Source organism: Myotis daubentonii, chromosome 1 (assembly GCF_963259705.1).
Source record: "Myotis daubentonii chromosome 1, mMyoDau2.1, whole genome shotgun sequence".
In the NCBI taxonomy this organism is placed as follows: domain Eukaryota; kingdom Metazoa; phylum Chordata; class Mammalia; order Chiroptera; family Vespertilionidae; genus Myotis; species Myotis daubentonii.
The window spans coordinates 41,250,886-41,278,331 of record NC_081840.1 but is presented as its reverse complement, the minus strand read 5'-3'; the positions used below and the strand labels follow the sequence as shown (position 1 = coordinate 41,278,331).

General features: G+C 44.3%; 1 protein-coding gene across 5 annotated transcripts in view; it reads right to left on the bottom strand.

Annotated features, from left to right (window-relative positions):
* The window catches only part of CDKL1 (cyclin dependent kinase like 1), a 49,746-nt gene extending 22,541 nt beyond the window's left edge, over window positions 1–27,205 (bottom strand). The window contains exons 1-3 of one of the 5 annotated variants that reach the window (XM_059696758.1): window positions 26,974–27,205; window positions 26,159–26,457; window positions 3,814–3,935 (exon numbers count right to left, since the gene is read on the bottom strand). In XM_059696758.1, the coding sequence (XP_059552741.1) occupies window positions 3,814–3,935; window positions 26,159–26,326 (290 nt within the window). In that variant the 5' untranslated portion in view covers window positions 26,327–26,457; window positions 26,974–27,205. The other 4 variants (XM_059696741.1, XM_059696732.1, XM_059696750.1 and 1 more) reach the window with 4 other exon arrangements.
* Window positions 27,206–27,446: the final 241 nt, after the last annotated feature.

The following is a 27,446-nucleotide window of genomic DNA, read 5'->3' as shown; positions in this document are numbered from 1 at the left end:
CAGTTAGGGGGATCAGGCCGGCAGGCAGGGGAGCAGTTAGGAGCCAGCGGTCCTGGATTGTGAGAGGGATGTTCCCCAAGGGGTCCCGGATTGGAGAGGGTGCAGGCTGGGCTGAGGGGACTCCCCCTCCCATGCACAAATTTCGTGCACCAGGCCTCTAGTATACTAATAAGTACAATGCATATTAAGACCTACAACAGATAAGCAATGGTAAGATTCTTATAAGAGGGCAGATGTGAACAACAGAACCACAGCACTGGGAATGACAATAGAAACATATTTGTGTCAGTGTAGCAGATACCTATCTTGTGGCATAAATTGGCTTGTTAGTATCAACATGAATCTGAATCTTCTCCAAAAGCTTTCCAAAGGAGTAGAAGTTACAACCCTGTTAATAAGGAGCTGAATTCATGTCCACTTCAGATTCAAAGTAGAAATAAGTCTTTGAGCCTGATTTGGCAAGAATTATTTTAAATAAGAAAACATTGCCATGGTAATAAATGGAACATGGAGAAAATACTTTTAAAAACACAAATAAAACGAAAAATACCTTTAACAATCATAACTCAGAGATAATCACTACTAAAATTTATTAATTACTTTATTTTCCTACTTATATATAAGATCTATCAAAATTAAATATGTATTTTTATAATAGAATTTTTTTTCATTTTGCAACCACTTATGAACATTTTTTGTCAATGTCTGTTTTATCTATAAGCATGATTATTAGTGGCTCCACTGTATTCCACTGTAAAGACATGCCATAATTTACTTAACCAACTCTCTATCATTGGACATTTCTGTTGTTTACAATTTTTCATTATAAACAATACTTTAACAATCTTAACACATACACTCAATTATTTTCTTCTGGTAAATTATTAGAAGTAAAACTGTTCAGTCTAAGATTGTGTCTTTAAGGCCTTTCTTTCTTTCTTTCTTTTTGGTGTTTTTGTTGTTGTTTTGTTAATCCTTACCAGAGGATATTTTTTCTCATTGATTTTTAGAGAGAGTGGAAGGGAGAAAGAGAGAGAGAGAAACATTGATGTGAGAGAGACACATTGATTGGTTGCCTCCGGTAAGCTCTCTCTCTCCTCCCTCCCTCCCTCCCTCCCTTCCTCTCTTTCCAAAATCAATCAATAATTTTTTTTTAAAAGATAGCTATCACAAAGGAGGCCATATTTGAGCTGTATCTGAAGGACAAGCAGGAATTTGCTAGGCAAAGGAGAGAAGGTAGGGCAACCCCGGCTGAGAAAACAGCACATCCTGAAGCCTAGAAGGCAAATGATTCCATGGAGTGGGGAACAGGTGGGAACGGGGTGATCCCGTAGAGTGACCATAGTGATCACAGGACATTCTTGCAGTAAGTGTGCAAACCGAAGGAGGCCCCTACCTGGCACCAGGCAGGGCAAACACCAGCATCAGCACATTCCCCCTGTTGATATTATGTAACAGATCATATATGAATCCAAGGGAGAACCAAAGTCTTCTGACTTCTGGGATATGAGACCATCAATGGGTAGCATTACAGAGCTGGAAGTTCCCTTAAACTTGACCGGGCACTGAACTCTCATTTTTCCAGGTGGGGATACCTGCAGGCATCTTGCTAAAGGTCATACAGATGATAAAGACCCACTTTTACTGGAATGTGCTTACAAATAACCCACTTCCATAGTAAAACATTTTTATATTTCCTGGAATATATATAACATATTTTAGCCAGTGGAGCTAAGGGAAAAAAATATGCTTTCAAAACTCTAATCGATCCTTGTCCTGTCCTTGTTTTCTTCTTAAATTACATGCCAAAAAAGAACTGGCTCCCTATTGCTTTCAACCCCCCACAAATCAGTGTTTCCAAGTGACTCAATCTAACATAATTAATCAAACTCCCTGCAACACCTCCCTTGTACCAACCACATAGCCACGAGTAACTTATACTAATAAGTTTCATTGAAGTGTCACTTCCAAGCTGTCCAAAGAGTAAATATCAACATACTAAAGGTTTTCTCCCTTGAATACATTTCTCCGCATCAATGACTTTCTGAAGGGATGTGTCTGTTTTCTTGGCGCTCTCTGGTTGTGTAAATTAACATGAAAAGCCTATGCCATGGTCACTAACAGACTATAAGCCACTTTAATCCCATTTGCCTGGAGGTCATGCTAGATAATATATAACCACCACTATATGGCAGAGCAAGCTCTTGGCCTAGGCTCGAAAGCATTGTTAAAAGAGCCCCAGCCTCCAGCTGCTGAGTGAATGTGACCGGGATGGGGGGACATTCCACCACTCTGATCTACAAGGCACTCTGTATATTGTCCCCAGCCAAAGTTGGGCTCCCGGGAGCAAGGCAAAAGGAGAGCTAGACTATTCTTTCCTGCTTAACTTCTCTTAAATCTCCACACCGTTCAATCCAAAGGCCACCTCCTCCATGAAGTCCTCCTTGACTGACCTGCTTTCAATCATATCTTCCAAGGCCTGCTAATCATTCTACCCTCTCCTTTTGGACACAGTAATTGCATCAGCTGAGATGAACCAATCAGAGTCTTCCACTGGACTTTATATGCAGATACTACCTTCTTCTAGAATGTCCTTTCTTCTAGAATGGCTACATAGGTTGATAAAACCCTGTGGTCATGCTTTCTATAATATTCTTCCCTTCCTAACTCTTTCTATCCCCTTCCCCCCAACGCACACACATCTTCCAAAATTCACCTTATAAGGGAGACTTGTGTACAAAGTAGAATGAAAACAACACAAAGAAGAGCCGAGAGAGAACAGCCACCACCTATGGCACTCTGCCCTAAGACATCTGCTGAGGAGTGGGTGGAAGCCAAAATCCAGCCTCTATTCTATTCACTCAGGTAAGGGCTACCCTCCACCCTTGAAAGGGAGCCCCCCTTTTTTTCAAAGGAAGTATCTGCCTGCTCCCTAAGCCTTCCCATGCACACATAAGAGTTGCATATGCTAGAGAGATGTGGTAAGATCAGCAAAGCCTTTAAAGTCATCCCCAATCCTTCCTACTTACAGCTACCAACACATTCCTTTTTCACCCACACTTGCTTCAGCTGGGTTTTTGCCACTTGTAACCAAAGAAGTCCTGACCGAGATAGCAGAACAGACACCCAGATTGCTTTGGATGCAGCAACACATTTGTTTGTTTATTTCCTCACCCGAGGATATTTTTCCATTGATTTTTAGAGAGAGTGGAAGAGAGAGAGAGAGGGATAGACAGAGAGAAATATCAATGTGAGAGAAACACATCGATTAGTTGCCTCCTACATGCGCCCAGACCAGGGCTCAGGCCGGGGAGGAGCCTGCAACCAAGATATGTGCCCTTGACCAGAATAGAACCTGGGACCCTTCAGTCTGCAGGCCAATGCTCTATCCACTGAGCCAAACCAGCCAGGGCAACACATTTGTTTTAGCCGTTAACTTCCTAATAGCCATTTTCTTTGGGATCTTCTTTCCAATCTCCAAGTCCTCAGACTTCCTGAATCAGGCACAGAATAACTAATACCCTCCCTTTTCTTTCTTAGAGACTCGGATACCTAATATGCAGAGATAATGTACCAAAGAAATCAAGTTCAATCTAATAATGCTGCGGTTGCTTTCTTCATGACAATGATTAGATAGGCTCTCTTTTCTAACCTTTTTGGTAACGCCTCCTCTGTGGACCCCAGCAGCAGGGTATGCTGTCCAGACACTGGCTGTTCCTGCCTAACCTGAAAAAGGGTCCTTGCTAATTTCCCCTCACACAGATCCCGCTGTGTTTCATTGTGTTTTGTTTGTGTAAGGGATGGAGCGCTCACCCTCTTTGGTATCTGTCCAACTCGTGCAGAACCGTGCGGTCGCAGTACTCAAACACCAGGTGCAGCCTCCGCTTCCGCCGGAAGACTTCGATCAGGTTCACAAGGTTGGGATGCTTGAGTTGCTGAAAACAGGAAGGACAAGGCGCCAACTGTGAGGTGTGGAAGACAGCGTTCTCTAGTTCGGACCCAGTAAGAAGAAAGCTGCTCGTCCTTTAGGAAGTTTTTGTCTTGGTTGAAGTAACCTGTAAACGGTATTATCTTACTTCTCTTCATGAGCTGTTTGCTAGTAGCTTGTATGTGAAAAGCGATGATAGCCCAGGTGGTTGGTGAAGGCAAAGAGAGATATGAGAAGGCTGGGAAAGAAAGGAGAGTGAAAAGGGAGAGATGGTTTAGTTAATACAAACTCATCCTCTAAGGCTCAGATGAAATGGCCTTCCTAAGGAGGTCTCCCCTGCTCCCCAGGGCGCCGTGCCCCTGCATGGCTGGTAGCTCCCCTGAAGTATGTGTCCTTCAGAACCTGTTGTATTTACTAAGTAATTACAGAGTAAAAATTCCTCAGTTGATTGTTTATGTCCTCTGCTGTCAATAGATATAACAGATGCATTCCACAGAATGTAAGGACCATGATATCAGGGTCTGTGTTCTCTTGTTTACTCAAAATGATGTTGTTGAACCCCCAGCACAGGGCCTCGGCAATTATCTGTGGATGAATAAATAAATCACGCTTCTTAAGCTGATGAAACATTTTAAGACAGGAAAACGAGGAAGACTTCAACCTGATGTGCCTGAAGGTGTGTGTCTAGAACATGGACCAGGGCGGAGGCCAGACAGATGGCAAGAAAGGCACTGTTCAGAGCTATTCTTTGTGATTAGAATAGTCAGATGTGGTGAGGGACTGGAGGTTGAGGGAGGGGGAAGAGGAAGTCATCAAGAATGACCAAAGGTTTGTATCATGGGGCAGATGGCGGGGTCAGCAGTGGGAGAGGAAATGGTTTCTTTGGGGAAGAAATGACTATCTTTGGCATGTTGGGAACTCTGAGACACCAGAGTGGAACCATCAGGTTGGCTGGAGTTAGAGCTGAAGATAAAAGCCGGGAGTCATCGTGAGTGTAAGTGAATCCACGGACACATGTGATTGACCAGAAGAGCGAGTGGAAGGGAGAGGCCCAAGGAACCCCTGCGCATCTGAAGAGTGGGTGAGGAGGAAGAGAGAGGGAAGAAGGTGCCCAGCGTAAGGAAGAAGACAATCATGGCATGATGCCATGATGCCACGGGCAGATGTGGAAGGACAAATAGACTGCGGTGATGGAGGCTGATGACAGGTGAAGTGGGGAGAGGCCTGAGCGTGCCTGGTGGGTCTCCCCAGGCAGGGGTCATGTGGCCTCCCCGGAAGCAGTGTCAGTGCAGTGGTGAGACCAGGAGCCAGGCCCTATGGGTGTAGCATCTCAAACCACATTACTCCTGTCTCTCTGTTGACTCCAGGGGCAGGACTCAGAGAGGCACCTTTGGTCTTAAACCAGTTTGCAATCAGCAGCCCAGAGGTTTCAATCACAGCTCAACATTCACAGTGTCATTCAAGAAGGTGTGGGTGTTTCTACTTCAATACTTAATGGGCCTCTTTAGGGACATGGCGGGGGGTGGGGGGGATTAGATGAGAAGAACCAAGCAACAAGATGGATGGATAGATGTTCACAGGCTTATTCAACATGTTTATTATACAGACAAGTCATCTTAATAGTCCAGACTAGAGTACCATATATCCTACAAAGATTTAGTTCAGGGCTCATTTAATTAGAATCCCTTCATTATTATGAGTATGTAAAGGCAACGCCTCAGGCCAGTCTCATTCCTCAGCATTCTGAGCTGGGCTGGCCCAATCTGGAGTCATCAGTGGTTCTTACCAGACTAGTCGCCGCCATCCTCCAGCTATGCTATACCTAGAAGCCTGGGCCACTCAGACGCAGGTGTAGTTTCTTGTGTTAAAGTTTCTGCCTTTGCTGCTGCAATTTTACTTCGGTCTCCCTTTTAGTTTCTCTCTATTTTAAATATTGAATTAGAGTTGGAGACATCGGTATGAACTCATGTTTAGCTTAATGCAAGTACAGGTGATTACTTACAGAAATACCTGTAGATACGTCTGTATACATCGATTGAAATTCACACATATATGACTTTGCTCTGTCAGATCAAAGAGCCTAGAAGCAACCATACCATACCCCAGGGGCAACATGTGCACCTAGAGCTCAAATCTTGGTTGCTAATACCCTTCCCCAACAAAGGGAACAGGGCTCCTGGGAGAAAATGGATGATTCTAGATAAGGAGGAAATGTACAAGATAAAGCCAGAAAGTAAGGAAATGATAAAAAAAACCCCAACAAATCTTACATTAATGGTGGTATGTCAAAGGGACACAAATACCCATGAATCCATCCTGCTATGACTGAATGATTGACTGACTGACTGAATAAATAAATAGGAGAAAATAAATACATTTATGTAGAAGAATTCCAAATAATTCCTGTAGATACTCTGCCTTCACAGAGGCGTGCCGAACCCCCCACTCCTCATGTGTTGGCTGCATATAGTGACTTCCTTCCAAAGACTACAGGATGGAGAGACAGAGAAAGAGCGACTTCCTTGGAGAAACCTGACGGACACTATCTCAGCCAGGCGACGTGGTTTTCCTCCCAAACCCGGGACCCAGTCTAACCGTGACGAAAACACCAAACAAATTCCAACAGGGGCACTTTCTACAGAACACCTGGCCAGTGCTCCTCAAAAGCACAGAAAATCTGACACTGTCACAGCCAAGACAAGCCTAGGGACACCTGGTGAGTAAATGCCATTTGGAATCCCAGATGGGATCCTGGAATAGAAAAAGGACATTATATTAAAACAAAGGAAATTGGAATAAAGTAAGGACTTCAGCTAATGATAATGTATCAATACTATTTCCTTAATTATAACAAACGTACTGTACTAATGAAAGATGTTAATAATGCATGAAACTAGGTAGAGGGTATATGGTGACTCTTAATAGGATCATCTCAAATTTCTGTAAATCTGAAACTGTTCTAAAAAATAAAGTCTATTGAAACACATCTACACACATACACACACGCACACTCACACACACAGACACTTTTACCCAGCACACCACTTCTGGGAATATACCTTATATAAATAAAAGCACCACTGCATACAAGGATATGTACAAGGATACTTATTGCAATATTGTTCGTACAGGTAAAAAGTTGGAAATAACACCAACCTCCTTTGACAGAAGAGGATGGCTAAATAAATGGTGATACATTTAAACTATGAAGTATTAAATATTGTGCAGTTATTAATAATAATGAGATTAACAGAGACCTCTCTATTGATCTTATGACAATGATGTATGTTAAGTGAAGAAGATAAACTACTGAGTAATTTTATAAAAATAGATGAAAATAGGAAATACATTAAGATATGTAAAATTATTCTATTTTCATATATTCATTTGATATACATTGTTATTTAAAACATATACTGAGCCCTACTCTGTGCCAGACATTATTCTAAGCTCTGGAATTACAATATTTAACAAAGATGACAAAAATCTCTGCTGTCAGGAGCTCATACAGGGGTGGGTAAAAGTATGTTTACAGTTGTTAGTACGTGAAACAGAGTTTGTTCTTGTATTATTATTCATTAATTATTGCAGTATTTTCTATAGGAACAACTGTAAACTTACTTTATCCCACCCCTGTGTTTGAGCATGCTGGGTGGTGGTGAGTCTTATGGGGAGAAATATAGTAGGTAGGGAACATAATAGGGGTTGCAATTTAAAACATGGTGATCAGAGAAGAACTCACTGAAAAGGTAACAAATGGAAAAGAAAAGTCTAGAGAAGGTGAAAGTCATGAGGATTTCCAGAAAATTGTTCCAGGCAGAAAGAACTGCCATCCCAAAGGCTCTTCTGTGGGATCCTGCCTGGAATGTTTGCAGAACAGCAAGGAGGTCAGCGTTCGCTGCCTCTCGCATGCTGCTTCCCATCCTTCAGGGCATCCTTTAATTTAGCCATTGCTGCAGCTTCCAGCTTTGCCCAGATGTAGCCGGCAGCCCTCACCTCCGCTGTACTCTGTGCCTTGGCTTTCTGCCCCAGGGCTGCTGGGTGCTGGGATATGGGATGCTGGCGGGTTGACTCTACCATGCAGGAGGGAGAACTCCGTGGGGCGAACCCCTGCCCAGTGGGGGACAGGAAGTGGTGGGTAAGTCCTCTGGTCCTCAGGCTCCTTGCAGAGACCTGGCAGGAGGAGCCCCTTTGCCCCTGCATTGCCTTTTCCTCCTTCCCTATCTCCCTCTCTCCGATTCCTGGTATCACTTCCCAAAACAAGCTACTAACAGAGTCGCTTGTCTGAGACTGCTTTCTGGGAGGTGTCCGGGCTGAGAGAGCTGGTACTAGAGGTGGCCCTAGCTGGCAGATCTTCAGAAAGGGATCTGGAATCGGATCAATCCCCAGGCAGATGGCCAGGCCCCCACAGCTGGTGGCAAGTGGGGCGAGAGGAAGCTCCGGGGAGCAGCAACAACACAATGACTGAGACTTCCATCAGTCCTGCTTTTGAATGTGGTGCAGATTGCCTTATGCATTAGCAGTGGCACGTGACTAATATGGGGCAATGATAATTACAGGGATTATCGAATGACTGGCTTTTGTTAACACCTTTAGGTCGTTGAGAAAAGAAAAGGGAAAATGATAGATAGGTTCCGGTTAGCCATCCATCAACTGTGGGAGTCAGAAGCCTCTGTGGCAGCCCTGACCGACCGGGTGGTGCAGTTGGTTGGAGCATTGTCCCATACATGTTTCGGGTTCAATCTCCAGCCAGGGTGCATATAGGAGGCAATGGGGTCAATGTTTCTCTCTCTTTGTCTCTCTGTCTCTGTCTCTCCTCCTCTCTCTCTCTAAAATCCATAAGAAACATATCCTTGGGTGAGGATTAAAAAAAATAAAAGGCCTCTATGACAGTATTTAAGGAGACATTTATCTCCCGTAGATGCAGGATAGATTGTGCTAAGAGCAGGCTCAGGACTTAACATGTATACAAAAGCGAGGGTGCACAGTCTCAACAGATCTCTTATGCCAAAGTCAGGGCTCTGGCAGGAAAAGCGAGGGACGCAGAGGTCTGGGATGGGGACATTTAGGGGATGAGTCTGAGAATCTTAAACCCTCAAATTTCTCAGAGCGCTCCGGGCTGGGAGAAGCGGCCTCTTATACCTTTGCCACATGACGACCTGAAAATACCTCAGTGAGGCAGGTGGCTCCCGACTGGCTCCCCACCTCCTCCCAGGCCCACAGACCTCTAACTAGGATGAGGCTGTCACTGCCTCAGCAGGCACTATGGTTCCTGCTCCAGGAGGAAATGACTGTCCTTGAGAATTACAAGACCTGGCTCCTACGTACCAGCAGGAAACGTAAGTCTGCTGGACCATGCGGTGGAGAAATATAAGGCTGGAAAAGGGGGAATTCATTGGCCTGGGAGCACTGTCCCGTGACCAGGGACTTAATTCCTGACAAGGACACCTGGTAACTCCCTAAGAGAGACTGAGCACCTGTCCACGGGCCATCAGGTGATTCTGTGACCCAGAGCCACCCTGTGAGCTGGGTAACAGAGACACGCTGTCATAAGGCTGCGAGATGCACCAGTAATAATCCACCAAACCATGAAAACTATACATGTGTGATCGGGCTCCAGGAGGTCCCGGGGGGAAACAAGCAAGTTACAAAAAGAGGTGGCTCATTCTCCGGTCATCTACTTTGTTGCACTGTCACCCCTCCTTCAATTGACATGTATGTATGGCTCCATGGGAGTTTACAACTAATGGAGGAGAAAAACCCAAGACCAGCTCCCAGACGGATCGGCTCATTATGCTGGCACTAGGTCTGCCACCACCAAAGCCCCCGGGCGGGCGGCGCTCTTGCAGGACCGTGATGAAAGGGAACCCTCCCATGAGCAGAGCTTCCAGCAGTGCACGGGATGGCTCACTCTGCATGAGGAAGAAAGGACCTGCGATAAGCATGGATCTGTGGGTAGAAGGGACGGAGCAAGATTGAAAGCATTTGGTGATGAGGCATAAACTGTACTCGTGGGAGCGAGCACAGAGCTTGAGGGTCTGTGGGCTTCACTGACGCCGAGGAGGCCTTGAGCATCCAGGCAGAGGGTGTCTTCTCTGGAGGGTGCCAGCCGGCTCTGTCCTTGGCCACCCCAGGGCTTGTGTAACCGATCCATGCACAGGTGCCACGGCCGCAGGGGTGGTGGCGGTGGATGGCCCCGCAGCACTGGCTCCCTTTCTCCCCACGGCTGACCTGGCTGCTGCTGCCGAGGACATAACCTGCCAGTAACAACGCCTGACCCTCGGGGACTGACATGCTCTGTCCTTGAAGGAGACCAGCTGCTCCGTGGAAGGGCTGTGACTGTCCTTCCCGGGATAGACACTCATTCTTGCAAGCGGTTTGCCTGTCCTGCCTGCCCCACAATCACAAGCTTAGAGGATGATTGCTTTCCCGCCATGGGAGTCCACACAACATCAGGCCAACGGGCCGTTTTCCTGCGAAGGAGGCATGACAGTTAGCACGCAGCCCTGGAATCCATTGGTTCTACTAAACACCTTGTCACCTACAACCAGCCAGCCTAAGGGAGTGATGGAAGCTGTACCCCAGCCTTCGAGGACACATGCATTGAACCAGCGGCCACCACATGGTGCTATGTCTTCATCTCAGTAGGGAATCTGTGGGTCTGGGATCCCGGAGCAGAAGTGGGACTGGACTCTCTCATCACCCCTCCTGGTGATCCACTTAGAGAAAGCATGCTTTCTGTCCCCCAGATTCTCCCAAATTTTCAGGGCAGGAAACCCAAATGTTCATTAATACACGAGTAGTTAAATAACTATAGGACTTTATAGTACATTCAAATGATAAAATAGTATGTAGCTATTAAAAAGAATAAGGTATATCTATATGTGCTGACTTGGAAAGATGTCCAAGGTATATTGTGTTTTTTTTAAAAAATATATTTTATTTCATTTTTACAGAGAGGAAGGGAGAGGGATAGAGAGTTAGAAACATTGATGAGAGAGAAACATCGATTCAGCTGCCTCCTGCACACCCCTTACTGGGGATGTGCCAGCAACCCAGGTACATGCCCTTGACCAGAATTGAACCTGGGACCCTTCAGTCCGCAGGCCGACGCTCTATCCACTGAGCCAAACCGGTTAGGGCCAAGGTATATTGTTAAATGTAAAAAGGAACTCACAGAACAGTAGATTCAATACGACAGCATTTGTGTCTGTTTTTAAAAAGGAAATATACTAGTATGTCTTTGTATAAGCACAGAAGTCCTCTGGAATGACATATGATAGACCAGCCGTGGGCAAACCTCGACCCGTTTGAAATGAATAAAACTAAAAAAAAAAAGACCGTACCCTTTTATGTAATGATGTTTACTTTGAATTTATATTAGTTCACACAAACACTCCATCCATGCTTTTGTTCCGGCCCTCCGGTCCAGTTTAAGAACCCATTGTGGCCCTCGAGTCAAAAAGTTTGCCCACCCCTGTGATAGACTGTGGGTCGGGGGAAGGGAACGAGAATGGAACGTGAAGGACAAGATAGGTTTCCTTTTTCACTTTACATTCTTCTGTATCTCCAGGTTTTTCTTACGTAAGCATATATTACTTTTTCATACAAATGTCTTTTAAATGACTTGCATAGCTCTCTTCACTGTACTGTCAAACCAAGGTAGATATTTTGAAGTTAGTTTCAGGGAACTAGTTAATACATCAGCTGTGGGGAAGGAAAAGCTATTTTCATTATTTGAAAAGCTATGTAATTATTACCACCATCCCCAGCCTAGAGGGAAATATTCCACACCCATCATTACGGTGTTGCTGAGGAATCATTCTTTAACTCTTTGGGTAAAACAAAAAAAGAAAAATGCTTTGATCCCACATTTCCTCCAAATGCCAAGCACCCCTATGGTAGATACCCTTGCTGAGTTTTGTTTCAGGGACGACTCGAGAAGGAAAGGGTGTGACGTATGGAGAGGAGGGGTCCTGAAAAGGCTGGAACCATGGGTGGAAAGGTGGGGGCGGGAGGCTGAAGTTATTTTAGGTTTGCTGTGGACAACATGGACGGGACAGAATGTACCAGGCCTGTCCTCTGGCCAGAGACCCAGGCTGTGATCTCTTCTGGATGCCTTTCTAGACCCAGCACAGGCTAAGAATGTGCACAGTGGATCTCGATCTGTTTTCCTGTGATTAATGAAGTACATGAAAAGTACCAGGAAAGAAGCAACAGTACAAACGTGATCAAAATGAACATGAACAATGACCCGGCCAAAAATGAATGCAGCAATGTACGGACAGTTATAAAACAAGTTACTTGTTTGGTTTTTACATATGGTTGATAGCATCAGTTGATTTAGAAACTCACCTTTCATTATTCTAACCTAAAAAAGAAATGGAGTTCAAAGATTTTCAACCAGGCAATTGCACCCAACAGCATTTTTACTACAGGGCTTTTAAAGTTGATAAGTAATAAAGAAGGTTAATAATTAGCAAGAAAATATGCCCATTGAAAGCAAATTTGTGGCCTAACACATGAATCCTGCCAAATAAAAAGGTGAATTAAAACATTAAAAAAATTTAAAGTGAAAGACACAAGTCTGGCCCATTTAAAAAATTTTCCATTCTGTATAAAAACTACTACCTTCTGGTTTGACTATTCTATAATAATTATACAGGGTGGGCTAATGTAGGTTTACAGTTGTAAATACACAAAACACAGAGTTTATTCTTGTAGTAGTAGTTATTAAGTATTGCATTATTTTCCCTACGAACAACTGTAAACCTACTTTTGCCCTACCCTGTATGTAACAGGTTGTCTGCCTATAAATTCGATTTGCTGGAAATAAAAATAATTTAAGTGGTTAAAGAAAAGCCATAGCAACTTTTATTTTTTTTTTATCAGTGTGTATTATAAAGTCTCTTATCCTGCCTCCTCCGGCTCTGTGATATTTTATTTTCTAGAGTCTGAGGTGTGTGGCATGGTGTGTGGAGGAGCATTTAGGGCAGACGGTATGCGCTTAATCCCCTGACAAACTGGGTGCCTTTAAGAAGGTAATGAACCAGCTTGTTGATTTCTGCTTCTTTTGTTCCTGAAATATTTGTGTGGCAGCTTTATTACTTAGGAGTTCACTACACAGCAGGAATACAATCTTCCTAGATAAACACGTTATGAGCTAAGGCAAAAAAATCTTCTAATAAACAAACAAAACAGTGAGTTACTATTTGCAGTTAGTATGCTATCTTGTAAAAATGAAATTAAACAGGTCTCCACTTGTTGAACAAATAAGTAGAGATGATGATACGGGGACTGTTTGGTTTCTATCATTGTGGGCAGGATCTGCTTTCTCTTCCATGCTGCTGACAACCAGTTTCCACAAACTGCCAACACCTCTCTCTGTGCTAGCAATGGACGGCGAATGGATCTGCCGTTCTGTAATGACATCTGCATGGCGTGAAAGCTGTATATTCTGAAGGCCCGACACTAAGCCTGCAGGCCAGCCACTGTCTGCAGATGTGTTCTGTTTGGCTTGAATGGTGTTTAATTTTTTTTAAAATTGACTTGTCAATGTTCTTATTTTTTTGTTTTTAATCCTCACCCGAGGGTATTTTTCCATTGATCTAAAAAGAGAGAGTGGAAGAGAGAGGGAAAGACAGAGAGAAACATCCATGTGAGAGAAACACATCAATTGGTTGCCTCCTGCACACACCCTGACAGTGCCCCTGACCCTTTGGTCTGCAGGCCAACGCTTGATCTACTGAGCCAAACTGGCTAGGACGACTTGTCAATGTTTCAAAGTCAGATTTCATTATCACTGAAGTAAACTGGGCTCCTGGGAAAATGGCTGATTCCAGAGCTGGGGCAGGACAAGCCTGAGGCATTTTGTTGTGCACATAATAAAGACATACTAAAGGAATGACAGGCCTCTGTCAGGACAAAGGACTTGGGTCCTAAGAGCCCCAAGTGGTCAAATGTGTGCAATTTGAGAACAAAAAAGAATAATGACAGTGATCGTTTCTAACATGTTGAAAAAACCCCACAAATTCACAGTGATAGTAGAAAATACATGTATGAGATGGGAGTGGGGTGCGAAGGAAAGCTCTTTTTTTTTTTTTAACTGAAAAATCATAACTAATGAATATAGAAAGAATTATTGAAAGTCTCCATTTTATAATAACTCTTATTATAATTGATTGAGGCAAGGATCCTTGGGTGAAAGTTATTGGGGAACAAGTTTAGAATTATAACCCCACAGGTTACTTATTAATTATAAAAGAGAAATGTTTCTTTACAATTGAGGAATATGGCAGACCCACCTTAACCATGAGATTAAAACTGACAGCACCAATTGAGGGAGCAGGCACTTCCTGAGGAGAACTAGTGTGATGGACACATCCTCACCCACGCAGCATCCCACTGAGAACATGGATCCTGCCTCACGTCATGTGGGAACAGTCAGACAACCTTCGTTGAGGCACATTCTGCAAAACTATGCTTCAAAACCGCCCCATCATGAAAGACCAGAAAAAGAATTTAAAAGTTGGGGAACTCTTTTAGATTAAAGGTACACTAAAGAGACACGTCAACTAAATGCAATGTATTGTCATTGATTAGATCCTGGATTACATAGTTAGTTAGTTAGTTAGTTAGTTAGTTAAATAACTATTATTGGGACAATATGAGAAATTTGAGCGCAGACTGTAATACTATTATTGTGCCAAAGATAAATTTCTTGAGTGTAGAAATCATATTGTGGTTATATAGAAAAATCCTCTTGTTCTAGGAGAGTTATATTCCATACTTAGGAAAATAATTCAGCCAAAAAGGTGTGTGTGTGTGTGTGTGTGTGTGTGTGTGTGTGTGTGTGTGTGTGACTGACAGAGACAGAAAGGAAATGAAGACGTCTAACAGCCGACTAATGAGTAGATAAGCATATGGAGGTACTGATTGTCTTATTCTTCCCACTTCTTTATATTTTGAAAATGTTTTCAAAACAAAAATTTGTGGGGATAAACCAAGGAGATTTTAAATAAAATTCTGATTTCTGGATTTTTAAAGAACGACTGAAAATCTAGCCCCCTAGGCTTGCAGTCTATGGAGCTGAGCCATGGCTGCCCACTTTACATGAGACATGAAGTCTCCAGTTTGCCACAGTCTCCACCTCTCCATCTTGTCTTACGGTCAGCCTGTTTCTTTCATTTATGTGATCAGTGGGGTTTTTAATCTCATATAAGCCATAACAGAGCTAACATAACTTACAGAAATGTTACTAATCCATTTCAACCAGCCAACTAAACCAGGGGTCCTCAAACTTTTTAAACAGGGGGCCAGTTCACTGTCCCTCAGACCGTTGGAGGGCTGGACTATAGTTTAAAAAAAAAACTATGAACAAATTCCTATGCACACTGCACATATCTTATTTTGAAGTAAAAAAACAAAACGGGAACAAATACAATATTTGTATTTGCATGTGACCCGCGGGCCATAGTTTGAGGACCCCTGAAAACAATTTGAAGAGAGGGGAACTAGAAATTAGCACCAGTTAGCAACAGCAGGATTAAATTCTTAAAGAAGTCACAGAATTTTCCATTGAGACTTTTATTGTTTGGGAAATATTAGTAAACTAATATCGGGAAAGCAAAAGCCTTTACAAATTGTGAAAGCTCTAATTAGATTCTAGTGCTGGGAGTTTTCACATGGCACTCTGCTAGCATTCAGTGGAATGGGGCCCTGGCATGAGCACATGGAATTCAGCACTGAGCAAGTGCTTTGGATAACAGAGAACCTTGACAGTCATACTTCCCACTGCACGTCACCGTCACCTGGATAGTAGGTTGCCCAGCGGTATTTCTGGTCTGATCTTTGAAAGCAGTGAACCTCGTGAGGGAGACTGTGAGGTGCTTCACCTCCAATGCCTCCCTTGGGTACGAGCGCCATGTTTAAACCCCACCTTTCTGCCTTCCCACCTGTGTTTCTCTCTCCTATGCTCTTGTTTTTTTAATCGCACTTATTGGGGTGACATTGGTTAATAATGTTTTATATAGATTTCAGGTGTACAAGTCTATAATACATCATCTGTATATTGTATTGTGTGTTCACCACCCCAAGTCATTTATCCCCTCTTTATCCTCTTCTACTTCCCTTTCCCTCTGGTAATCACCATATTGTTGTCTGTGTCTATAAGTTTTGTTTGTTTTTTCTTAATCCCTTCAGTTTTTTCGCCCAGTCTCCCAAACCCCTCGCCTCTAACAGCTGTCAGTCTGTTCTTTGTATCTGAGTCTGTTTCTATTTTGTTAGTTTATTTTAATTAGAATCCACATATAAGTGAAATCATATGGTACTTGTCTTTCTCTGACAGGCTTATTTCACTTAGCATAATATTCTCTAGGTTCATTCATGCTGTTGCAAAAGGTAAGATTTCCTCCTTTTCTATGGCCGAGTAGCATTCCATTGTGTACATATACCACAGCTTTTCTTTAAAAAAAAATGTTTTTATTGATTTTAGAGAGAGAGGAAGGGAGAGGGAGCGAGTGAGAGAGAAACATTGATCAGCTACCTCCTGCATGCACTCCTACTGGGGATCAAACCCAAAACACAGGCATGTGCCCTGACCAGGAATCAAACCTGTGACCCTTCAGTGCACAGGACAACGCTCAACCAACTGAGCCACACCAACCAGGTCTGTACCACAGCTTTTTTATCCACTCATCCACTGATAGACACTTGGGCTGCTTCCAAATCATGGCTATTGTAAATAACACTGCAATGAACATAAGGGTGCACATATTCTTTCAAATTAATGTCAGGTTTCTTTGGATATAGACCCAGAAGTAGAATCGCTGAGTCATAAGCAGTACAATTTTTAATGTTTTGAGGTAACTCCATACCACTTTCTTCAGTGGCTGCACCAATTCACTGTTCTTTTTTACTCTATTTTCCTGCCTTTGCAGCCTTAAAGTAGGTATTTGGCCCAAAAGTACTCTGCTCCTCTCAGCAAAAAGTCAACGAAGCAATGCCAAACAGAGACATAAATCATGGCGATAAGGTGGGCCAGGTTCCAGGAGGCACTGGAGCTTACCCAAGGTCACCCAACAGCTCTGAGCCAGACCAGAAACTGCACCTCCTGACTATGGCTCCTATCCCTGTGCAGTCACACAGCCCACAGCCTTGCTGGAAGGTTACAGAGAGTGAGGAGACAGTAGGAAAAAGGGGGTGCTCTGAACATCTGGTGGGTTATTACTATGCATGACAGCAAAGTACACCCTCAACATTCTCACCTTCCCATACTCTAAGAATCGTCTTTTCATATTTGTCCCCCAAAGAAGTCTTTTTACACGTACTTTCCTAATCACCTCCCAAAGAAATGTTAATACCACAAATATACTTTATGTCTGTATATGTTCTGTTTGTGTATCTGTGCTTTATAGAATACAAAAGTTAGACTTTTTTGCCTCCCGCTCCCCAGGATCAATGTTCTTCCTTGTGGGGGTGATGTGTGTGTGTGTGTGTGTGTGTGTGTGTGTGTGTGTGTGTGCGCGCGCTATGTGCCATTGAGTCAGCTCTGAGTCTGGGTGACCCTATGAATGAGTGATGTCCACAATGTCTTGTCCTCAACAGCCCTACTCAGCCCCGGTAGGCCCATGCCTGTAGCTTCTTCTGTGAAGTCAATCCATCTCCTATTCGGTCTTCCTCATTTCCTGCTGCCTTCTATTTTTCCCAGCATTATTGACCTTTCCAAAGAACCCTGCCTTCTCAGGATGTGCTGGGAGTAGAACAGCTTCAGTTTTGTCATTTTTGCCTCCAACAATGTTTTAGGCTTAATTTCCTCTATGACCCACTTATTCTCTCTTTGGAAGTCCAGGGTATCTGTAGAGTTCTCCTCCAACATTCTATTTCAAATAAATCAATATTTTTCTATCAGCCTTCTTCACTGTTCAACTTTCACACTGTACAGAGTAACTGGGAATATGAGGGTGAGGATGATCTTAGCTTTGGTCTCTAAGGACACATCTTTGCTCTTGGTGACTGTTCCTAATTCTGCCGCTGCTGCCCTCCGAGCCTCAGCCTTCTCTTGATTTCTTGCCTGCAGTCTCCATTTGAATTGATGACTGAACCACAGTAAGCCAAGTCTTTAACAATTTCAATGTCTTCATTGTGTAGTTCTAGTCATAATTTTTGTCTCTTGATGTTCAAATGCAGTCCTGCTTTGGCACCTTCTTCTTTGACTTTCATCAGAAGACGTTTCAGATCATTGCTACTCTCTGCCAGTAGGATGGTGTCATCTGCATATCTTAAGTGACACGTGTGTGCTTTACTGTAAGGATAATGTTTTAAGTGAACATTTTTCTCCCATGGTTATTCTTATCTTTGTTGCTGGCAAACCCTAACTTCTTACTTTCTAATATAATCTACATGGTTGTGGAATGACAGTTGGAAAGAACTACTATTCCAGTAAGAATCAGCACCCAGGCAGCCATGGCAGCCATGAGTCCCACAGCTAAGGCCCGGATGGAGCAAGGGCAGGATAAACCCTGAGGACCAGTCATTGGGAGACTTCAGAGTGTGGTGTTCACTGTAACGTGATGGTTCTGATGTGTGGAAGCAGCAGGGAGTGGACTTGGGGACAGAGAAAAAAAACAGTGTCTCCATTTCAGCTCACTAATCAGGAGGACATGGCAAATCATTAACCATCACAAACCCATTTGTGAAATGGGATAACAATACCATCTAAGGTTGTCTAAGTATAATTTGTGCATCCTAGGTAAGGATACAGGGCACTTTGCTCAAGTCTACTGGGTGACCAATAGCAATATGTGACTCCTTCTCATTTTTCTTCTCTTCTGGAGGGTGGGTTGTCACAGATAATGTCCTAGCTGCTGCTTTCAGCCCTCTATTGATGTTGGTCTGATCTAACCTAAGGCCCCGTCTGCTGAAGGTCTGCCCAGATACCTCATAGGAGCACTGTCCTGTCCTCAACTCCTCTAGGAGCATATACTCTTTTTATCACTGCTGGTTGGAATTCTTTGCTTCTTCTTCCAATAGGTCTACCATTTCCATCCCACAGAGAGAATATTCAGCATCATAGAGGCTTGGGACCTTAGTAATACAATTATCCTTGGTTGGTTGGTTTGTGTTTGTTTTGCAACACACAGCTCTTTTCTTGTTGGACACAGTTATTCCCAGGGTGCTGGGTTGGGTTCAGGTACAGTTACCTGCTTTATGTAGAAACAGTGCCCACTTCCCATCACAGGGCCTGTGATGACTTCAGCCTATCATGCCAGACTTCTTGACTTAAGGTGATTTTCTTTCAGGGACTTTGTCTCCCTCTAAAATCTGGTTTCTGTCATGACTACCCCACCTCCCATGCAAAATATCTTTATATGCTTGAATCCCAGTTATGAAAAGGGGTTGAATTCGTTCCTGTAGGGTTCATAGGTCATATGCAAATCAGAAGATTTCATACATGCTGGTGGAAGAAGTTCTATACCCATAGTTTGAAGATAGCTGTGGGTCTTGTTACATAAAGATTAAGGTTAGTGTCTGTGAAGAACCTAGCAACATTCCAAATAAAATAAGAGGTAGCCCAATCTCCCAGCGGCCCATGAGTTGGTCTTTTATTGTGCTATTATAGCTATGTTTTTGGGTCATGGCTCAGGTTAATAACCTAACGTCATGGCCCCAGATATTCTCTCCCTCCAACACCATTGTCTTCTCTTTCCTGGATTAATCCCATTGGCATACAAATATACTTATTTCTCCTGTATTAAAAACAACAGCAACAAAAATTCTCTTGACCTCATACCCTTCTAAGTGCCTGCTGCCTATTTTCTTAGCTTCCTTTTACAATAAAATCTCTTAAAAGAGTTGTTTATATTACTGCCTCTACTTTACACCTCTCATTCTCTCTTGAACCCTCTTTGATGAAGCTTTCGTTTCTACCACTCCCTGCACACCGCTCTTGTCAAGATCTCAGATGACCATCACATTTTCAAAGCCAATGCCTAATTCTAAGTCTCTATTAATGATGACCTTTGACACCATTGACATTCCCTCATTCTTTTTATGTTTGTTAATCCTCACCCAATGATGTTTTCTCCATTGAGTTTTAGAGAGATTGGAAGGGATGGAAGGGAAGAGAGAGAGAGAAACATTGATGTGAGAGAGACAGATGGATTGGTTGCCTCCCACACGTGCCCCGACTGGGGCTGGGGATTGAACCCACAACCCAGGTATGTGCCCTTAACCAGGAATTGAACTGGTGACCCCTCAGTGTAAGGGCGGATGCTCTAACCACTGAACACACTAGCGAGGGCCATTCCTTCCTTCTTGAAACATTTTCTTCACTAAACTTTTAAGAACATTGTTCTTGGGATTTTCTGACCTTGTCAATCACCCCTTCTTGCCTCCCTTGCCGGTTCTTCCCCATCTTCCTGACGTCCAGATGCTGGAGCTCCAGGGCTCAGTCTTTGATATTGTGTCTGCATTCCCTATGGTGACCCAGTCTCATGGCTTTAATTACCATTGCTATGCTGATGTCTCCCAACTTAATATCTGCAACCTGGACTTTCCCCTTAATACAAGACTTCCACATTAATTGCCCACTTTACAGTCTCCTTGGATTCACATCCCAAATGTAACATATACAAAATAGAACTCTTGATTTCCTTCCCCCCAGATTTGTACGTCACTCTCCCTATCTCCTTGCTTTTCCAGTTACTCAGGTCAAGAACGTTGGAATCATTCTTGGTTCTTCATCCAACCACCAGGCCCCTATGTGCTTTTCTCTGAGAATAAATCTAGAATCTGACCACCACCACTCTACCACTCTGACCCTGTGATTACTCCAAAATTCTTTAAATGATCTTCCTGACTGTGAAGCTGGAGTAACCAGCAGCTAGAGGAATCCTTCTAGGATATAAGGTATGCCCAGGCATCCCTCTATTCAAACACTCAAAGTAAAATCTACAGTCCCTACCATGGCCCACAAGGCCCTCGTTTCTGACCCCCTTACCTCTTTAATTTCATCTCCCATGACCCTCATCATCCTTATTTACTCTGCTCCAGACACACTGATCTATTTGCTCCTCCTAGAACACACGAGAACATACATAGAACCATCACTTGACCCTGCTTTGGGGCCTTTGTACTTGTTCCCTCTGCCTGGAAACTCATCTCCTGGATAGCTAATCAGTCATCCCTTCACATTTCCTTTTAGTCTCTATTTAAATATCATTATTCAGAAAGACTTTTCCTAACCACCCTAAATATCAAACAAGTCCCTTCATTACTCTTTCTCTCTTATCTTATTTTATTTTTCACCACTTGACATATAATTGTTTGTTTACTGTCAGTCTTTCCTTCCCTATGAGAAACGGGCCAAGAATAGTGCCTGGCACATGGCAAGAGTTCTGTAAAAACTTGCCAAATGAACATTTGTCAACTAGATTATGCACTGGTGTTTCATCAAAGCACTAACTCAAAATATTGAACTTTTCCCTTTTATTTTTCCACAATGGAAAATGAGTTTGACAAACAAACAAACAAAACCTCATTGACACAGAACACAGTATGGTGGTTACCAGAGGGGAAGAGTGGAGGGGAGAAGTTGAAGTGGGTAAAGGCGGTCAAATATATGGTGACGGAAGGAGACTAAACTTAGGATTGTGAGCACACACTACAATATACAGATGATGTATTATAGAATTGTACACTTGAAACTTACATAAACTTATTAACCAGTTTCACCCCAATAAATTTAATTTAAAAAATAAAATGAGTTTGAGAAAGGGTAGAATAGTTGCTTTGAGCTCAGGTATTGCAGTATAATTTTATTACTGTCACTAGAAGTGAATTTGTTCTTAGAGTAGAGTTATGAGTTGACTGATTTTAACTGGAGCAAATGTTAATTTTTTAATAAAGCCTAATTATCTAACCTAAATAAAATCTAATTCAAAATTAAAACATTAAAGGGTTCACTTCAGTAGGATCTTTTGGTGAAGAGTGGTTATATTTAGTTTAAGAAGCCGTTTATTAGTACAAATACTAAATTTTTCTCATAAAAATGTATCACCCATTTTTTTCCAAATGGCACAAGATAATGCATTTGAAAGTGTTTCAAATTTTCAGAAAAAAATGTTTTCTAAAAATATTAGCAAAACAGCTTTCTAGATAATAAATATCATCCTCAAAAGCATTTGATGGATAGTGACATTTTCATATATGCTGTCACACCGAGAATTGGAAGCATTATAGATGTGCTGCCTTAAAAATTACAAAGTCAATTGCTGGACAATTCCTTTCTACAGTCATATCTGCTTAGGAGGAAACAAATATTTTTGAGTTCAATAGCAACTATTGGGAGTGGCTTTAAATTGTTAAATGAACAGTTTTAAAAACAGACACCCAACGACTTCTCTGAGGATTGACACAGGCCAAATTATATTACAGACTCCAAGACACCATTCAATTCTTTTGTACTATTATTTTGTTGTAGTGGATATAGATCCTATTGAGCAGGATATGACCTGGTCTGGGGAATCTTTTTGTTCCAGACATAGGGCTTAGTTTCATGAGACTTAGTCTTCACAAAACAAATGATGTCGCCATTTTCATCAATGGATAATGAAGTGAGAAAAGGGCAATGGTACACACATACTCATATCCACACAAATTGTACACATACTGTATACTCACACACACCAGAGAAATGAATGTTCATAAATCTTATTTATAGTTGTCAATTTCTCTCTCTTGGGAAGACTGCTTTTTTTCTAAAAAAGATTGTGCTTTTCCTAGTTTTGTTTTGTTTTTTTTAAATACTAAAATGTCCTTTTTTTTATGAAGTGAGGGTGATAGTTGTTGGTAGTTGTTGTTTTAAAATGCTGACAACCTTGCCTTGCCAGGTGGTTCAGTTGGTTGTAGCATTGCTCTGTACACTAAGAGCTGCAAGTTTGATTCCTGGTCAGGGCACATACCTAAGTTCTGAGTTTGATCCCTAGTCGGGTTACTTATGGGAGGCAACTGATGGATGTTCCTCTCTCACATCTCTCTCTCTCTCTCCATCCACCCCCCACTTCCCCTCTCTCTCAAATAAACTGGAAAAATAAACACATATCCTTGGCTGAGGATTAAAATGCAGACAACCCTATCCCAATCTGTAAAAATAACAATAACAAAAAAAATTCTTTTTGAAACATTACTGGTCCATGAAATCCAAATATCCACAAATGACAACTTTCTAAAACAAACAAACAAAACAAACACTTGACTAGCTTCCCTTTTTTATAGGAGAAACCCAAATCCTTAGCCTGGCTTTCAAAGTCCTCTACATCTGGTCTTGACCTATCCTTCTAGCTTTCCTTATCGTAATGGGAGCAGCCAGGTGATCAGCACCTGCCTGTCCTCACCTGCTTGGCTAAGGTCACTGGAGTACCTTCAGCCTTAGTCCTCCTGGCTCCTAGTTCCTGACCTCACCAGGGGTCATTTAAAGCCCCAGCTCTGTGAGGGATATTCAAAGAACACCTAGGAACATAAACTCACCGAGTCACTGAGCTGCAGCCTTCCCCTGGGCCCAGGGAACTGTGTTTTGCTCATAGCTCGATACTCCTTCCCATGGGCACTTAAGCCCCGCCTTCAATTCCAGTTCAGATGAGACCCTAAAACACTTGCCGCTCTCCCCTCTCTCGCACCAATTTCCTGTTCTCAGGAGCTACAACACCTGCCCGGGAGTCAGGCTCCAATCCCCAAAGGCAGGCTGGGACCCAGGTGCAGCCATGTGCTAGCCATCACATCCCAGGGCCAGACCTGTGTTCCCAGGAAAATGCTCCCACTCCCTCCCACTGGACCCTGGCTTCCTTCCTTCCCTTCCCTACCTGGCCTGTTAGCACCCAGCAGGCATCTTGGCCAAGCCTGGAGTTATTGTGTCCCTCAATATACTGCTTTCCACTTACGCACCTTCTCCCTGGATAGACTGTTTGCCCCAAACGCTTTCTGTCTCACTCCATGCTTCCCTAAGCATCTCAAAATCTAGCTTAAACATGCCTCCTAACACTTTGTTTTCATTATTCAACAAACATTTAGAGGGTTCTTGCCAGGCGTGGAGACACCAGGTGAATGGCACAGGCCTGCCCATTAGGAACCCAGTCTACCCTGAGTGAGAGCCAAGAAGAAATTGCTTCCCATCCACAAGTTAACGTCTGAAAGTACGTACAACTTGATGTAAACATGTGTTAGGCACAATGGGGCTCTATAAGCAGTTACTGAGAAAATAAATGGAAAAACGTGACTTTATTCAACATACCCTCAATTCACTTATTCAGCAAATATTTAGTAAGTACCCATTCTGTGTTAGGACCATCACAGAATTCTGAAGAGTTAGGGCTTAAAGGGACAGTCTCTACAGGAATCTAGTCCCATCGCCTCATACAGATAGGGGCGTCTCCATCTGTGCACTAGGTTTTGGAGAGTGGGGAGCTGCACACTTTGAAAGCAGGCTCCTGTGCTCTACCCTTAGGGCACATGGATATTCAGTTATTCAAGAGAACACCTCTGACGCCCTAACTGATTGGCAACACCTCCCCTTCCCAAGAGCTTATTTTCTAAACCCTTCTTTATAAACCCAGCAAGAAGACTTACTAAACGCCAAGCAGTTGATACAGAGATAGAGGCGAGGTCCCCATTCTGGAGGAGCTCAGTTGATTAAGGGAGCCACGCCTGTAAACACCATATTGCTAAAGAGAGATGAGAGGTTTCCGAGAGGCATCACAGGTGATCTTCAGAGCCAGGAAAAGACTCTCCACTAGAAAGAAATGTTCTTTTTCTTTGGAGTAAAGGAAGCCTTTGAAATGCAGTCATCACCTTCTCCTCTAGGAAAGCCTGAGAAAGTGAAAAACTGTCCGCTGGCCCAAGAGAATGGGGAGAACCTCTCCCTGTGAAGGAGGGTGGGGAAGGGCAGACGGCCCAGACGGTGAGCACTGCTGGTCTCACCCCTCCGAGGGGAGCACTTCAGGAAGACGGGTGATTGGAAGTGTTTTCTCAGAACAGACAACATCCAGGTAAAGAACATCCTAAACCGAAAGAAGCAAGTGTTCCCAGTACCCACTCACTCTATTTTATCCAAAGTCTGCTGCTGCTGCCCATTCGGGATCCTTATCCAGAGATAACCCCACTTACTCAATTCGTGGGGAAAAGAAGAGTTTTCTTGACGAATCTCAGAGCGGAGGGGGGCGGCGGAGAGATTAACCAAAGCCCTTATATGCGCATATGCATTACCTATGGACACAGACAATAGGGCGATGAAGGCCTGGGGTAGGGCAGGAACTAGGCGGAAGGGGGCAATGGGAGGGAAAAAGAAGGATATCTGTAATACTTTCAACAATAAATATTTTTTTAAATAAATAAAAAAGAAAACATCATGTGAAAAAAAAAAAGAAGAAGAAGAAGAGTTTTCTTAGAGAGGCCTGGAGAAATGGAGAAGCAGGAAAAAGAGAAAATCCGAGTGTTCCACCATCTCCCCCGAAGCTGCCCTTTCCTTGTCACAGAGTCAGTCCACATTTAAAACCAGGCTAACCCCCACCACATGCATTACATGTCACGGTTTACCTTGCAGATTGGGTTCATCTCCACAGAAGCTCAGAGAAGAAGCGTCTTTCCATTAGAGGGAAAAAATAGTTTTAGCTTGTAATAAACAACTCCCCCTCCCCCGTTTGAAATCATGGTCTCCCAGGGTTCCCGAATAAACATTTCAAAAGTGATCATTCCACTTTTTTGAGAAGAATCCTTCTTCTCAAGGCAGAACAACGTGATGCTCAGCAGTAGATGCATGTGAGGTGTGAGGAGAACCTGTCAGCTTCCTGACAGTTTGGAAACAGGTGAATGATCAATTCTCTTCATTCACGAAGACCCCCAACAGAAGTCAGCCTGGGAGTGTAAAAGCCATGAATGCTAACCATGTGGTAAGTGCTTCTGCTCTCAATCACAGCTGATGGCCCTTAAAGGACCAGCTCTATAGGTGACATGGGAGAGAAGCTACTGGGAAGGGAAATAAAATACCCCCCAGCATCTCTGAAAGTGATACCACCTTGCCCACCTCTGCTTTCTAGCTCCTTATATAACTGGTGCCTTGTGCACAGACGTCCCATTTGTGTCAAAAGGCCATGAAGGAAGGAGATGTGACCACATCTCAAGGCCTCCGATTTTTTTTTTTTTTTTATCCCTGAAAATTCACTTGAAAGAACCCGTTACCTTGAGCATGCGGATTTCGCGAAGGGCGATTTTCTTGATGACCGGGTCATCTTCTGATTCCAGAAACCTCTTGATGGCCACAACCTGACCCGTGTCCCTGCTTCTGCATTTGAAAACAACGCCGTAGGATCCTTCACCAATTTTCCCAATTTTTTCGTACTTCTCCATCACAGAGGAATGAACCTTCTTAAAGTGGGTCTTCACATAGTTTGCAAGTGTCGCGTAAAGAAGGCTGGCGCGCACGGACTGCCCCGGGCGCCCTCCGGACGCGCCTGGGCGGGACCTGGAGGAACAGGCACCTGTTCGCAGTTCGGACCCGACGGCCGTGAGGCCGCGCCCCTCGCAGCGGCCACGTGCCCGAAGGACAGCCCGGGGTCGGGAAAGCCACGGTTCTCTGACATGTGCCCCGCGAGTGGCAATGGAACCCCGCGCCCTAAAGCGAACCGAGCTGTAAGAGAATCTATCTTTTTCAAGTTCACCCGATCTAAGACACGCGAGCTGGCTAAGGGCTTCCCCCGGTTCTAATTTCGGGTCTGATTTCCCTGCGGCAAGAAGACACCGCCCGGCTCCTGGCGGGGGCGGCGGCGAGGCCGGGAGGAGGGGAGACCCGCCGGGAGGGGCGCGGGCCTGGAGCTCCGGAGCCGAGGGCCACGCCGACCCGCCGCGCGCGGGACCCCCGCTGCCGACCCGCGGTCGCGAGAAGATGCTCTGCCCGCCCTCCCGCGCCTCGAGCGGCGCCACGTGGCGGCCCGGCCCGCTCCTCCTTCCCGGCCCGGCCCGGCCCGGCCCGCTCCTCCTTCCCGGCCCTGACTCACGCGCTGCGGCTGCCGGGCCTGGCCCCGCTCCCACCTCGCGAATCCAGCCCCGCTCTGCTCCCGGCTGGGTCCCTATGGGAACTGGTCCCCGCCCCGGGCTGGTCTGGGCGGGGCCGCCGCGCCTGGCTTCCCTGCTGGACCCGCCGCGGTCCCTGCAGCGGAGAAGGGCCCTGGTGGGTGGTCCTCGGGTCCCTGAAGGAGCGGCCCCCACCGTGGGCCCGGGCCGGCACTTACGTCCCTCTGCCGGCGAGAAGGCCTGCAGGACTGCAGACTCCGGCCGGCCGGAGGGGGAAATGCAGCCGGAGCGGAGTCTGCGGGAAGACGCCTGCGCTAGGGGTCCTCCCCGCCATCCTCCTCCCACCCCACCCCCACCCCCCTTCCTGCATCAAGGGCTTAGCGGTGACCACACCGAGTAACAACTGATTACTCCCCGGTATTTTCCGCTAAACTGTGAACGCCCCGAGGGCAGCTTC